At 40.7% G+C, this 16,533-nt stretch overlaps 1 protein-coding gene across 1 annotated transcript in view; it reads right to left on the bottom strand.

Moving 5' to 3' along the window:
- PHTF1 (putative homeodomain transcription factor 1) overlaps positions 1-16,533 on the bottom strand; it is a gene marked incomplete at its 5' end in the record, with an annotated part of 230,604 nt that overhangs the window by 157,469 nt on the left and 56,602 nt on the right. The window contains 3 exon segments of the mRNA XM_073615712.1: positions 9,086-9,236; positions 9,996-10,100; positions 15,737-15,838. Of these exon segments, the coding sequence (XP_073471813.1) occupies positions 9,086-9,236; positions 9,996-10,100; positions 15,737-15,838 (358 nt within the window).

Here is a 16,533-nt window from a genome sequence, read left to right as displayed (position 1 = left end):
TGGCGAGGAAGACCCGCTGTTCTAGATAGAAGGGCGCTAAAGTGATTGTAAACAATTAAAAAGAAAAAAAAAATAAAATCAACAAACACGTCAAACATACTTGCTCTGTGCAATGATTTTGCGCAGAGCAGCCCTGAACCTCCTCTTCTGCGGTCCCCCGCTGGGACTCCTGGCTCCGACCTTCCTCCACTTGCTATGAAGGCACTCGTGTGGGCTCGATCCTGAGCCGTGCTCTGTCTGTCCATAGACAGACAGAGCGTGGCTCAGCCCCAACCCCTGTTCTCTCCTCATAGGCTGTGATCGACCGCAGCAGGAGACAATGGCTCCTGCTGCTGCCTCCATATCCACTGTGGAGAGAGAGAGAGAGAGAGAGAGAGAGAACAGAGAAGCTGCTTCCAGGCACAGGGCTGGATCAAGATTGGGCTCAGTTACAGTAAGTATAAGGGGTGGCTTTGGGGGGAGCTGAACACAGAAGGTTTTTTACCTTAAGGTACAGAATGCATACAGTTAAAAAAATAGTCTACCTATACAAACACTTTAAGCTCCAACACATCCAACCTCCTAGGAGCAAGGGACAAAAACTCTGTGCCTATAGAGGTTGTCTGGCCAGACAACTACCTTGCTATGCGAGACTTACGCAACAATCTACAAAGAGTGCAAAGTGCCTCCCAAGTTCACCAGAGTACTCAGGAATTCAGTCTCCTGAACTCAGCATGACTGCGAGGGTAAGGTGCATAGAAGGCACTCTCATAAGGGTGGAGATAGAAGTTAGTCTAGTCTTAAAATGGGAACACAGTGGGAAATAAAGCCAATATATCATCTCTGTTACACAGAAGGCACCTCTGGGGGAACCCCAGAAGGATCCTGCCAAATAACAATCCTGCCTTTACCTGACTTCTTAAGAATGCTTGTGATCCCTCAGGTTCAGTCAAGCATCAACATCCATGGAGCAAGGAACAGAAATCATTTCAGAAAAAAATATTTACCTCATTGAAGGTCAAACAAGGGAAATACCTGAAGTACCTTCCTCAAAAAGCTTCAAATTAGCCAGGAAAGGAGAACCTAACCCCAGATGGACAGCCCTCCAACAGTCACTAAGGCATTCCTTGTTACCGTCATAGTATACCTGCGGTATTCAGACTTCCAACAGTCCAGAGAGACATGGAGCCCTCCTCGACAACTTTATCTGCAATTCAGGGTCTGAGGTGCCTAAAAGCTGTTTGACAGACTTCATGATCACAGTAAGGACCAGCCTTTTTCAGTAATCCAGCCTTTTTCAACCAGGGTGACTTCAAGTTTCTTCAGGGGTGCCTTGTAAAAATGCCTAACAGTTGCCCCAAAACTGTATACAAGCCAGTGGGTGGATCAAGCCTGCCTTTTAGTTACACAAAGCCACAAGTTTTCATTGTGCACCATTACATAGTATTCTTGTTTGCCCCTTCTCTGTCTCTCTCCATCAGCACTGGGGGCACATTAGCTGAGCAAGGGAAAGAAATGAGGTAGAAGACAAACGCTGGAATACTAGTAAGTACTAGTGTGCAAAGTGTATTTGTTTTGGAAGAATAAATCACCTCTAATGTTAGGCGCCCTGTGTGTGGATGTTGTTAGTTGTTAGTTTCTTGCATTTTAGAATGGGGTCTCCCGACCCTGAGAGTGTGCATAATTTTAAAGGGTGCCTTGACTGAAAAAAGGTTGAGAAACACTGACCTAGTTCATAGAGACAGCTCAGAAACCAGATCACCACCAGTGGAGAAAGAGGGTAAACTAGACCGAGAAGAGATAGCAGAATGGGAGATGTCTCTGGGGAGGAAGGTCCCTCAACACACCCAATGCTCCTGCAAAGGAGGGCAGTGGTTTAACTCCTTGTCTGATGGAGAAGCCTGAAAGTAAACATACTGTGGACCTTTCTAGAGAGAAACTATGTTAGTTACCTTCACCTATACATGACAGTTTCCAACTTTCCAAAACCTGACATTGCCAGATCCGGCTAAATCTTGCAAGCCCTTCAGGTAGTTGTTGTATACTAGGATCCACAATGCAAACTCTCTTTACAGGAGGTTGTTTGTCCACCAATGGGGATGTCAGGAAAAATACTAGGCCAAGCACAGGAGTCAATGTTCTGAGAAGCATCAGATGTGCATGGGAGACACTGTGAATCAAGATCCCTAGCGGGGTGAAGGTCAGACAAGGCTGGTCCCAATTACCTAGTAGAGTCCCTCTGGAGAGGCCCAACACTGAGGGGTACCAGTTACCACTTGGACTTGATAGGACAGCACCAGAGGTCAAGTTGACACAGGCATCAGAGCAATGGGCCCTGGGGTGAGAGATACCCAGGGAGAGTGAAGAAGGTGTATTAATCTGTTCTGTAGCACAGAGAAGAAAGGGTGGGAGCAGTTAGAAGAGTTCCAGAGGCAAGGGGTGCTAAAAGGGCACACCAGGACCCAAGGTTGCTTCCAGTTCACACACAGGAATACCTCAAATAGCAGGTGTAGTGAAAAGATCTTTGCAGCTGTATAGACTCCAAAAGACCCAGGGCTGGAGATATCAAGCTGATCCTCCAGACGTAGACTATTATGTACTGCATCAATCAGAGCTAAAACAGTCTCCTGTACTTCTCAAAAACACTCTCCTCAGAAAGAGACTGTGGGAACTCTAAGTCTAAAATGACTTAGAAAGTCACTGTGACCGATGGCCTGGTCTGCTCCAAGGCTGTAGGGAGATCAGTAATTGACTAGTAATCAGTATCTGCAAGGAAATGGTTGAATTGGACACAAAGTTTAACTACAGTAAAGGCCCCTGACATCAAAGTATGGGACTTGGCTTCGTCAGACACAGCTATAGGAGACTCTGAAGAGGTAGATCTTAAAACCATAGGTGTACTAAATTCCAGGTTACAGACAGTGGGCCTCAGAGGGTATAGAGTAAATGTCCTCAAAAACCATTAGTGTGAGCTGGAGTCACCTACAGCAAGAGGACCATCCTCACCATGTCTATATACAGACATGTTGCATGGTGGTGACGTAACTAGGCTCAAGGTGCAAGGAAAGGCCTTGTGTATTCAAAAACCCAGGCAGTGACAGTATGAATGGATCAGAGTTCCACATGGCTATTTTGGAATCCAGGATTATAAGCAGGGCAATGCTTTCTCTATGCTGAATGGCAGGAAAGAGTGCAGAGCGTGTTGTCAACAATTCACTCAGCAGATGATATCAGCGCTCAGCATTAATCCTTTCCACAGTAAACTGGGTGGTTACAGGAATTTTGAAAAAGTACCCAGTGGTGCAAATACAAGGTAGCTGCCAATGGTCAGCTTGACTGGTCTACTCAACAGAGTGAGTCTCCCAGATACAGGGCAAGTGCTGAGGCAATGCCATGGCTCTAGACCTTAAAAGGGCTCCAAGGCTACCTTTTACCAGTACTTGATGTCTGAAAACAGCCATGAGCAAAACTCAGTGCTTGAAGGTCACATTCCAGGTTAGCCATGCAACGGCCACTCCAGCGGAGTCTGGCTACAGCACCCCAGTCAGGCTGAGGAAAGGCCAATCCAGCTTCCATGTAGAGACCAACTCAAGCATCTTGATTTAAAGTCAATAGAAGAAAAATTGCAGAAAAGGCTAGCAAAAAATTGTTAGATTTTTCTCAGCAGAGCAGAGGCATGCTCGATACAGAAGGGGTTATCCTGGGCTGTCCCATAATTTTTTATGTTTCCCAGTGTCTAATCCTCCTGTAGGCAGCAGTATAAGCCAACATTATCTGAATTCTTATGTCCCTCAATGGATGAGAAAGAAATACATACTTCACGAGAAATAGCAAGAAGTACATTTGTTTATTTAACATGCATTAGTTTGCATCTGCATAAGATACTTGTAGCAAAACAGACATATTAGGCTATCATTAACTGTATAATAAAATACAGTCCGGTCCATAAATATCGGGACATCTACACAATTCTAATCTTTTTGGCTCTATACACTACCACAATGGATTTGAAATGAAACGAACAAGATGTGCTTTAACTGCAGACTTTCAGCTTTAATTTGAGGGTATTTACATCCAAATCAGGTGAACGGTGTAGGAATTACAACAGTTTGTACATGTGCCTCCCACTTTTTAAGGTACCAAAAGTAATGGGACAATTGGCTGCTCAGCTGTTCCATGGCCAGGTGTGTGTTATTCCCTCATTACCCCATTTACAAGGAGCAGATAAAAGGTCCAGAGTTTATTTCAAGTGTGCTTTTTGCATTTGGAATCTGTTGCCGTCAACTCTCAATATGAGATCCAAAGAGCTGTCACTATCAGTGAAGCAAGCAATCATTAGGCTGAAAAAACAAAGCAAACCCATCAGAGAGATAGCAAAAACATTAGGGGTGGCCAAATCAACAGTTTGGAACATCCTTAAAAAGAAAGAATGCACCGGTGAGCGCAGTAACACCAAAAGACCCGGAAGACCACGGAAAACAACTGTGGTGGATGACCGAAGAATTCTTTCCCTGGTGAAGAAAACACTGTTTCACAACAGTTGGCCAGATAAAGAACACTCTGCAGGAGGTAGGTGTACGTGTGTCAAAGTCAACAATCAAGAGAAGACTTCACAAGAGTGAATACAGAGGGTTCACCACAAGATGTAAACCATTGGCGAGCCTCAAAAACAGGAAGGCCAGATTAGAGTTTGCCAAACAACATCTAAAAAAGCCTTCACAGCCTTTTGGAACAACATCCTATGGACAGATGAGACCAAGATCAACTTGTACCAGAGTGATGGGAAGAGAAGAGTATGGAGAAGGAAAGGAACTGCTCATGATCCAAAGCATACCACCTCATCAGTGAAGCATGGTGGTGGTAGTGTCATGGCGTGGGCATGTATGGCTGCCAATGGAACTGGTTCTCTTGTATTTATTGATGATGTGACTGCTGACAAAAGCAGCAGGATGAATTCTGAAGTGTTTCGGGCAATATTATCTGCTCATATTCAGCAAAATGCTTCAGAACTCATTGGACGGCGCTTCACAGTGCAAATGGACAATGACCCAAAGCATACTGTGAAAGCAATCAAAAACTTTTTTAAGGGAAAGAAGTGGAATGTTATGCAATGGCCAAGTCAATCACCTGACCTGAATCTGATTGAGCATGCATTTCACTTGCTGAAGACAAAACTGAAGGGAAAATGCCCCAAGAACAAGCAGGAACTGAAGACAATTGCAGTAGAGGCCTGGCAGAGCATCACCAGGTATGAAACCCAGCGTCTGGTGATGTCTATGTGTTCCAGACTTCAGGCTGTAATTGACTGCAAAGGATTTGCAACCAAGTATTAAAAAGTGAAAGTTTGATGGATGATTGTTAATCTGTCCCGTTACTTTTGGTCCCTTAAAAAGTGAGAGGCACATATACAAGCTGTTGTAATTCCTACACCGTTCACCTGATTTGGATGTAAATACCCTCAAATTAAAGCTGAAAGTCTGCAGTTAAAGGAAACCTTGTTTGTTTCATTTCAGATCCATTGTGGTGGTGTATAGAGCCAAAAAGATTAGAAGTGTGTCGATGTCCCAATATTTATGAACCTGACTGTATATTTCTTACATTATCAATATACTGTCCCTGACGTATTATGAAAATCCAATCATACAATTGTATTTATATGAGAGTAAAAACTATAAACAGTTCAGCTGCTTCATTAAAGACAGAAAATGGCCTTGGGATTTAACCTACAGTGCCTTGCAAAAGTATTCACCCCCTTGGCATTTTTAGTGTTTTGTTGCCTCACAACCTGGAATTAACATGGATTGTTTGAGGATTTCAATCATTTCATTTACAGAACATGCCCACAACTTTGAAGTTTTTTTTTATTGTGAAGAAACTTACAAATAGGACAAAATAACAGAAAAAGTAAATGTGCATAACTATTCACCCCCCTAAAGTCAATACTTTGTGGAGCCACCTTTTGCGGCTATCACAGCTCCAAGTCGCTTTGGATAAGCACCAGAGCTTTTTATGGGCTTAATAACAAAGGGGGTGAATACATATGCACATGCCAATTAATAGTTTTTTATTTCTGAAAAATTGTTTTATGTATATATTTTTCTAATTTTTATGTATATATTTTTCTAATTTTACTTCACCAACTTGGACTATTGTGTTCTGATCCATCACATATTATTCAGATTAAAAAAACATTGAAGTAAAGGCTGTAATGTAACAAAATAGGTAAAAAGCCAAGGGGGGTGAATACATTTGCAAGGTACTGTACTTTGTCAGTAAAGCTTATTTTATACGGAATTGTTAAGCAGACCTTGAATTCTACATAAAATTCCCTATCATTTCTTATTGCCCCCTAATAAAAATTGTAAATGATACTTGTCGAATGCAGATAAAAAGTTATTTTCATAAACAGCTTTTCAGTTTTTACCCTCCTGCATCCATATGCCAGTTAGCATGCATAAGCCAGGCCACAGGTTAAAAATAAAAAAGTGTAGGATGCATGTCATGCTCATCATTTTCAATAGCTATGCAAGCTGTAATATGGATTGAATATACAGCCGTGGCCAAAAGTTTTGAGAATGACACAAATATTCATTTTCACAAAGTCTGCTGCTTCAGTGTTTTTATATCTTTTTGTCAGATGTTACTATGGTATACTGAAAAGTGTCAAAGGCATGTATTGACAATTAGGCTACTTTCACAGTAAGGCGCTTTACAGGTGCTACAGCTCTAAAAATAGCGCCTGTATAGCGCCTGTAAAGCACCTCTCCTGTGTCTCAAGTGTGAAAGCCCGAGGGCTTTCACAATGGAGCGGTGCGCTTGCAGGATGGTCAAAAAAGTCCTGCAAGCCGTATCTTTGCAGTGCTATAGGAGCGGTATATTCACCGCTCCTAAAGCGCCCCTTCCCATTGAAAACAATGGGGCAGCGCTGCAAACCCGCCAGCAAAGGGCTGCTGCAGCCGCGCTTTGCATGGCGGTTTTAACCCTTTTTTGTGTTACTGTGCCTTTAAAATCCCAAATACTCCTTTTCATATGTTATAGTACCTAATAGGGATGTGGCGCAAAATTGCTCTTCAGGTGTCCAGCTAAAAATCTTTTCTCCTTGACAATTACATGAAGTTTATGCAGAGAGTCAATATTTGTAGTGTTGACCCTTCTTTTTTAAGACCTCTGCAATTCTCCCTGGAATGCTGTCAATCAACTTTTGGGCCACATCCTGACTGATGGCAGCCCATTCTTGCATAATAAATGCTTGGAGTTTGTCAGAATTTGTGGGGTTTTTTTTGTTCACCCGCCTCTTGAGGATTAACCACAAGTTCTCAATGGGATTAAGGTCTGGGGAGTTTCCTGCCCATGGATCCAAAGTGTTGATGTTTTGTTTCCCAAGTCACTTAGTTATCACCACTTTTGCCTTATGGCAAGGTGCTCCATCATGCTGGAAAATACTTTGTTCATCCCCAAACTGTTCTTGGATGATTGGAAAAAGTTGCTCACGAAAGATGAGAAAAGGTTGAGTAAGCCCCCTGCCTTGGCTGGGAAGCAACCCCACACATGAATCGACTCGGGATGCTTTACTGTTGGCATGAGACTGATGGTAGAGCTCACCTTTTCTTCTCTGGACAAGGTTTTTTTCTGGATGCCCCAAACAGTCGGAAAGGAGGTTTATCAGAGAGAATGACTTTACGCCATTCCTCAGCAGTCCAATCCCTGTACCTTTTGCAGAACATCAGTCTGTCCCTGATGATTTTCCTGGAGAGAAGTTGCTTCTTTGCTGTCCTTCTTGACTCCAGGACATCCTCCAAAAGTCTTCGCATCACTGTGCATGCAGATGCACTCGCACCTGCTGCCATTCCCGAGCAAGCTCTGCGCTGGTGGTGCCCTGATCCCGCAGCTGAATCAAATGTAGGAGACGGTCCTGGCGCTTGTTGAACTTTCTTGGGCGCCCTGAAGCCTTCATTACAAATGCAGTGGAAATGTTTTTTATGGGATTAAGTTCATTTTCATGGCAAAGAGGGACTTTGCAATTCATCTGATCACTCTTCATAACATTCTGGAGTATATGCATATTGCCATCATAAAAACTGAGGCAGCAGACTTTGTAAGATTTATATTTGTGTAATTCGCAAAACTTTTGGCCACAGCTGTGTAGGCAGCATCTCAATATACAGAACACTATTTATTGAGATGATGCCTTGTGCTCAGCAGGCCAGGCATGTAAAGGTCTTTTTCATTTTAAAGGCAAGCACTGGTATGTAATTGAAGCAAATTTTAAGTCATCGAAATAGATAAGCAGGGAAATTGTACCAACAACCTCTATTTTCACAGACCTCCCATAACCTCTATATTCTTGTTACAGTGATTGTGGTAGGGGTCTAAATATGACCGTGCAGTGTAATAAGCACCCTAAAAGACCCACACGGTCCTAGTCAGGTGCCACATCTCTACAATGCAAGTCTATGGGGTTTATTTACTTAAGGCAAACAGGCTGTATATTTTGCAGGGAAGTTGCACTTTGTTAGTGAATTTTACCAAGAGCTTAGTAAATGAAGTGAATCTCTGCTGAATTCTGCCATCCAATCATGTGCAAGCAAAAATACTTTTTTTTTTAAGCATGTGATTGGGTATTCTTTGTAAAGTGAAACTTCACCACATTCACTAAGCTCTGGGGCAAATTTCCTGGCAAAATGTAACTTTCTTTGGAAAGTGAGCAGTCTGTTTGCCCTTAGTAAATCAACCCCTACATGAGTAATATTATACTAAGGGGTGTGGCTATTACTCAACTCTGTCAGCAGAGACCACTTTAGAGTGGAACAGGAAACACACTGAGAGAGAAGCAACAGACAAGTCCCAAATCATAACATGTAGGGTTTAGGACCATAAAAATTTAAAACAAAAGTTGTAAAGGTGGGCTTTATTGGACTGCTGTCATTAAAACAAAACTGACAATAGTTACAACCTACTCAACTAGAAGACCCCTCGCACACACCCCTATTGGCCAGTATAGTAACCTATCCTGGTGTTGGGACAAAAGGAATGCGGAGACTCCGCAGTTCCTGAAGTGCTTCTCAACATGATTTGCGGAAATCAGAAAGTTTGTATCAGTTGTTACCTGAATCTTTCTTCCAGTTGTTACTACAGGCCTGCACAGTAAGCAGTATGATTCACACATACAAGCATCAGCTCCCCTTCTTCCAAAATTTTCACATAGCGGATCCTGGTTTATCTTGTACGTTTTCCTAGGCAGAATTTTTCTGTTGACCCTGAAAGAAAAATAATACATTTAATTACAATAAATTCTTCATGGCCTACTATGAGAATCTGATATTTCTTTACTATAAAAATGTAATTAATATTAATTAAGTCACAAACTTACCAAGTCACCACAAAAAGATCTGTCTCTAGTAAAATGAGGGCTTGTACACACAGCAGTTCACTCGTTAGAGAAAATAATGCTTCTGCAAGTGTGTCAGAGCCTGGATTAAAGGAGTTGTAAACCTTCGTGTTTTTTCACCTTAATGCATCCTATTGATCCCCATCAGGGATCAGTAGAAAAAGCCTTTACACTGGTGTAGGTGGACAAGTGCCCCCGACACCGGTGTCAGTGGAGAAAGGGATACTCACTGACCACCAATGTGCACTGCAAAAGTCACCCATGTCAAGGGTTGTCAGTGGAGAATGTGCAAATCACTTCATTTGTACCTCACATAGGATGCTGCTGGGGCTGTGGAACCTTCCATCCCTGACTATGGATCATCTGAGGCTCTACAGCATGCAGACTCTTGCAAAATGAATTACTGCTGCACACTCCCCCCATCGCACACGATATACAATAGATTCAGTCATTGCATGCTGAGAGTGTGGTGGAACTTAATGCTGGGGCAGCAAAGGTGCTGGGAGATACTGTACCCGTATTGCGAGCGGCAGTGGTGACCCATGCTAAAGGGTTACAAGACCCATTTTTAGTCCCTACCCATAGTTTACAAACCACTGTTCATTCAGACTAAGGTACTTAGACTAGCCTTATGAGCTTAGCTGACATTCCTGGGTAGTCCATGGGTAAACCCTTTTTTCCTTTTTTTTTGCCGTCTATGTCCCATTGGTGTGATTTCCCTTCACTTCCTATCCTGGAGACACAAAAGAAAGCCAGAAAGTAAAAGTGAATATCTTAAAAGTGAGGAGAAATCTACAATTATCAAAAATCTACTAACAGCTGTAATGGATACACAAGTGCCCGTTGTAAGACATCCTCTCAACTCTTGTTCAGTGACATTTATAACATTTTAAATTTCTCAGCACTCTCTGTCCTGGTGACAATGGCCTGAAATAACCTAAAAGTACACTCACCGGGCACTTTATTAGATAAACCTGTTTAATTGCTTGTTAACACAAATTGCTAATCAGCCAATCACATGGCAGCAACTCAATGCATTTAGGCATCTAGACTTGCTGAAGTTCAAACCGAGCATCAGAATGGGGAAGAAAGGGGATTTAAGTGACTTTGACCATGGCATGGTTGTTGGTGTCAGACGGGCTGGTCTGAGTAATTCAAAAACTGCTGATCTACTGGGATTTTCATGCACAACTGTTTCTAGGGTTTACAGAGAAAAAGGGGGAAAATTTACAGTGAGTGGCAGTTGTGTGGACGGAAATGCCTTGTTGATGTCAGAGGAGAATGGGCGTCTCTGGTTCGAGATGATAGGCAACAGTAATTCAAATAACCACTTGTTACAAGCAGGGTATGCAGGATACCATCTCTGAATGCACAACATATCAAACCTTGAAACAGATGGGCTACAGCAGTGCCACACCTATCAGCTAGGACAATTCGCACAGGCTCACCAAATTAGGACAATAGAAGATTGGAAAAACGTTGCCAGGTCTGATGAGTCTCGATTTCAGCTGTGACAATTATATTGTAGGAATAGAATTTGGCGTAAAACAACTTGAAAGCATGGATCCATCCTGCCTTGTATCAACGGTTCAGGCTGGTGCTGGTGGTGTAATGGTGTGGGGGATTATTTCTTGACACACTTTGGGCCCCTTAGTACCAACTGAGCATCATTTAAACACCACGGCCTACCTGAGTATTGTTGCTGACCATGTCCATCCCTTTATGACTACAATGTACTTATCTTCTGATGGCTACTTCCAGCAGGATAATGCACCATGTCACAAAGCTCAAATCATCTCACCACTGGTTTCTTGGACATGACAATGAGTTCACTGTACTCCAATGGCCTCCACAGTCACCAGATTTAAATCCAATAGAGCACCTTTGGGATGTTGTGGAACAGAAGATTTGCATCATGGATGTGCAGCCGACAAATCTGCAGCAACTGCGTGATGCTATCATGTCAATATAGACCAAAATATCTGAGGAATGTTTCCAACACCTTGTTGAATCTATCCTACGAAGAATTAAGGCGGTTCTAAAGGCAAAAGGGGTCCAACCCAGAACTAGCAAGGTGTACCTAATAAAGTGGCCGGTGACTGTATTAAAACTAATAGAACAGCACAGTAGCCAAAAAACTAGCATCTAAAGAGAGGCCAGCAGTGGCAGTCCCTGCACATTTTCTTATACCAACTTTCCTTTAGGAATGGTGCGTTTTGATATGAGATGGGGTCCCCAATAAGAAATAAGCAAGAGTGTGATAATATTTCATAGACATACCTGCATATCTGGGAATTCTCAAATTCCAGTTGTGACTGGCTTTCTTTAAACCTTTAAATGCAATCTTGTTACAATTATCTTTGAACAACCACATACATGCCCACAGAACAGAGAAGATTGCATTTCTTCAAATGCGTTTAAATGTTCTTTAAAACAAAGGTAACAGGCTTTAAATTAGAGTGTAAACATTTTTTTCCTCATTCACTTAGCAAGTTTATCTGACAGATATCAAACAATCAAATGAACCTCATCATTAGGGGGAGAAGAGTACATTTTTACAGAAGGTCAGATTGTGGTTGAGTCACAGAGGTGCCTCAATCTGGGTAAAAGGAAGACAAAGAAAAGCAAGTGGTATACCAGGCCAGCTAGAATCCATTACTTAATCTGCTGATATCATTTCCAAAAATGCAGAAATTATACTATTCGTGGGAGTTTTACTGTAAACATCTTTGATTAATTACAGAGAACCTTCACTGAAGTAAATTGACAGGTTTTATGGAGCATTCTATGTGGAAAATAAAGCTTAGTCAAATTTACTATTTAAGCAAATGATTCTTCATGCAAATCAGAACATGTATCTATGCTACCTAAGGCACAGTTAACCAGTAAATACGATTATGCAAAATTTCCATGAAAAATTGCCTGTAAAAATGTCCTAGCAGCAATAAAATCTATTTATATAAGCATGGAATTCTGAAAGTACAGAGGCCCTTATCAAGGGTTTGTGAATAAACAACTCTTAGATGCAGACAATTATTTATATTTTTGTAATTCCAAGAATGCGAAATATGCTGTTACCAATGAAAAATTAATTGCATTAATGCCATACCTTTCATTGTGTTTGTTAAAGTTTGTTTCAAAGAACACACAAAAATGTGAAACAGTAAACCATACAAGAAAATTGCACTATAAACTAAACAAAAAACCCATACTTATAAAAACCTTCAAGTGATGCATGTTCCTCACTACACAATACCTTGGTTACAGATGGTAGTTGGCAGTCCGGTCAGGTGTATAAAATCTGGCTTCCAAACAATCTTTTATCTAGCAACTAATGGACCTTTGTGTCTTATTAACCAGTATGCTTATGTGTAACACCCCTGGTAATACTCTTATCTCAGAGCATTTAGAAGCAGGAAAATCTATTTAGACCCATTTTTTTCCCCCAAACTTAGACTAAAATTCTGGGATACAGCTTACTAATCTTAAAGTATAACTAAAGGCCAAAACTTTTCTTTAGTTTTGGATAGAGTAGAGATGGATTAGAACCCTTGTCAGTTTTTTTTGCGGTCTGTGCCCCTGTTAGGGAGATTCACCCTATTTGTCTTGTTTACCATTACCATTGGAAGTGAAAGTAAAAGAAAATCCTAAATTCTGGGTTGTCCACAGAAAAGTATTAGAGAGAATATCTTCCAATGGGGGTTCTAGTTTGGGTGACCTGGCTGTTCTCAAGGGATTCCCTTAATTTGCAAAGGTTTCCTCTCACTTCCTGTTTTGGTTATGGGACGGGAAGTGAAGGTAAATCTCCCCAATGGGAAACAAATGGCAAAAAAAAAAAAACGGACAGCGGTATAATGAAACGCGTCAGTATTTTGGATGATGTTACTGCTATAATAAAGTTTTCTATGGAGAAGCTGTCGAGGTGCTGGCTTGTGCTTGTTATGGATTCAGAGGTATCGTGAATCCTTACTCTACCCAAATGAAAAAAAAAGTTTTGCCTATAGTTCAGCTTTAAAAATGCTCCCTTCTCTCTTCTAACACCTATTCTAGCTAACCTGTGTAAGAAAGATCTGTATACTTAATTATTTTCTGGCTGCTCTGATGTGGACGCTTGATCAATCCCTTATGTCAGGCGGCGCAAGCTGCATGTGAGAGTGCTCGACAATGGCTGGTAATGTTTGAGCAGTGACCTCACCCATAGGTGTACTGTGGCCCAGACATTGTGGGGTTGATTTACTAAAGGCAAATTGACTGTGCACTTTGCAAAGTGCAGTTGTACTCTACAAGAGCAGTTGCTCCAGAGCTTAGTAAATGAGCAGAAGCTCTGCTGACTTCCATCATCCAATCACGTGCAAGCAAACATGCTGTTTTTTTATTTTCCTTTGCATGTGATTGGGTGTTCTTTGCAAAGTGAAACTTTACCTGATTTACTAAGCTCTGGAGCAATTGCACCTGCAGAGTGCAACTGCACTTTGCAAAGTGCACAGTCTAGTTGCCTTTAGTAAATCAACCCCTGTAAGTGTTTCCTTCTCTCCGCTGAAGCTGCTGCTTGCTGACACAGGGGAGCCAATCACCGGACTGGAGCAGCATGCAATTAGGTTAGAAAGATGTTACACAGAATAGTTAGTATAGATGTTAGGGAGGGGGGGAGCATACACTTTAAGAAATGCTTGCTGATCTAATGTTTGTTTACCTTTCCACCATTCAGATAAACCACTCAAAGCACCATTGTAACCATATTACATCTCTCCTCTAAAGTTACTTGGACTAAAAGCTGGCCATATACTTAGTTTTATACAAGTTTTAGTATGAGTTTTATACAAAAAGTTATGTTTTTAGAATGTTTGTTTTTTTCTTTCTAATACTTAGTTTAGTCAAATCAATGTTAGTTTTCTACTGTAGTTGATGGGAGGAGGTGAATTTTTTCTCGAAATAACATAATTCTAACTTTGAATGTGGGTTTTCACTTAGGAAAAATCATGCAAAATATAACAAAAATTGTTTAATATGCATAAGATGGATGGGATTGTAAGAGCTTTCAAACTAAATAAAGTTGTCTAAATGATTTTCTAACAAGAATTTTTGTATGAACGTTCATACGAAATTCCACTTCTCAAATTAAAACATTTTAACATATAAACAATATAGGAGACTGGCAAATGAAGTTGTCCATGAAAAAAAACAGATGTACTGTAAATTTAGCAGAAAAACAAATTGGGTTCCTGTATAGATCCAACTGTAACCCTGAGATGACTCTTCTGTCAACCATGCATTACTTTCTTGAAATGCATAAACCAGAATAAATTGCTGACTGCCACTTCAATGATTGTTCAGTGATGAAGTTAAAGGGTTGCAGAGATGGTAGCTCAAGATGATGCAACTTGCAGGAAACTACGTAAAACTGAAATCAGTGATGGGTAATCTGATTTTTTAATGACCACATATTTTAAAATGGCTTCCTTACTATGAAACTTCCACTTTTTCACATAGTTTCTAAGCAAATAAACACAATATTGTAATAAGATCAGTTCACTAATTGTAAGTTACTTTATATTTGTTATATTTTCTAAGTCAGCTGGGAAATATAATCCTGAATAATAACTGTGTACAAGGTAATGACCATGGTCTTGCAAAACATACTCATCCAGACCCCTTACAGAGTGTGATTAAAAGACAACACACTGTAAAGTGAAGGTAGGTTACCATACTACTACATAGTAGAAGTACTTGAGGTGAGAGAGATAAACTACAGATTAGATAAAGGGAATCATCTATGAACATATGAAAACTGTTTTTCCCATAGTGACTAATCAGAAATAAGCTGTTATTCTACAGGTAACACACAAAAAAATGATAACAAACATCTATGTAAATTGTTTATGTGTACAAGACAGTTTTATATATCAACCATATTACTGTTTTAAAATCATAGTTGCTATTAGTAAGAATTCTTCCCTAAGTGATGACCCATCATTTTATATCATGGATATGCAATTAGCGGACCTCCAGCTGTGGCAGAACTACAAGTCCCATGAGGCATAGCAAGACTCTGACACCCACAAGCAAGACACCCAGAGGCAGAGGCAGAGGCATGATGGGACTTGTAGTTTTGCAACAGCTGGAATTACGCTAATTGCATATCCCTGTTCTATACCTACCTTGCAAAGTATGTGCTGTACATAGAATTTTTTGTTTGTATTATCTTGTTTATTCAATAAAAAGTTTATGAAACAAAACAAACAAAAAAAAAAAAAAGAATTCTTCCATGCTACAAACATGAAACTTTACAAAGCTAGTTATAATAGTCATTTTCTGCAAGTAAATCTACAAATGTCTATGCAAATAACATGCAAACCATAGCACACTCACCTATCAGACAGTAGGGACTTCAGTGGATTACTGGAAGATGGTGTCTTAAATGGCCTAGTGAATTCTTTTTTGTCATCCGTGTTTGGACATTTCTGAAATCGTCTGCAGAAAGGTATATTCAATAATCACAGCTAGATCTAAGATCAGATGAACAAAATTATCAAAACTGGAGCAGCCGAAGACTGAAACAGATGTGCATAGCAACCAATCAGCTTCCATCTTTCTTTTTCAAAGTTTACCTGGACAAGCTCAAGTTAAAAGGTAATTGGTTGCCATGAACAGCTTGTCCAGATTCTGTCTGCGTCCCTTCTTGTGTACTTTAGAATTTTAGCATTTACGTAGTCATTATGGGAAGTAAAAGTCATGCAATACACTCTTGACCCTAGTGTAGCATAGGGGTTTATTTACTAAAGCTAGACCATGCAAAATTAGTCACAATTTTGCAGAGAAACCAATCAGCTTCCAGGTGAAACGTTTAGTTCTAAAACTTAATCAAACAAGCTGAGGTGAGAAGCTGATTGGTTTCTCTGCAGAATTGTGACTAATTTTTCCCTCTCTAACTTTAGTAAATAAATCCCATAGTGACTCCTCCAGAATTCTGACTCACTAGGGAGGCTGTCAGGATGCATATTCACTAAGACGTAACCAAAAACTTAGGGTGTATGCAGCAGAAGCACACCATTTGGTGTATCTTACTATGGCATATCAACTGTTCATAGTCAGCTTAAACATTTTACTCTATTTTCAAAGTGTCCCCCCTCACTGCAAGGGTTAAATGCTTTTTTTGTATGGCGGAA

Source organism: Aquarana catesbeiana, linkage group LG02 (assembly GCF_042186555.1).
Source record: "Aquarana catesbeiana isolate 2022-GZ linkage group LG02, ASM4218655v1, whole genome shotgun sequence".
Taxonomy (NCBI): domain Eukaryota; kingdom Metazoa; phylum Chordata; class Amphibia; order Anura; family Ranidae; genus Aquarana; species Aquarana catesbeiana.
Note: the sequence above shows the minus strand (reverse complement) of the source record. Positions and strands in the feature narration are given on the sequence as shown.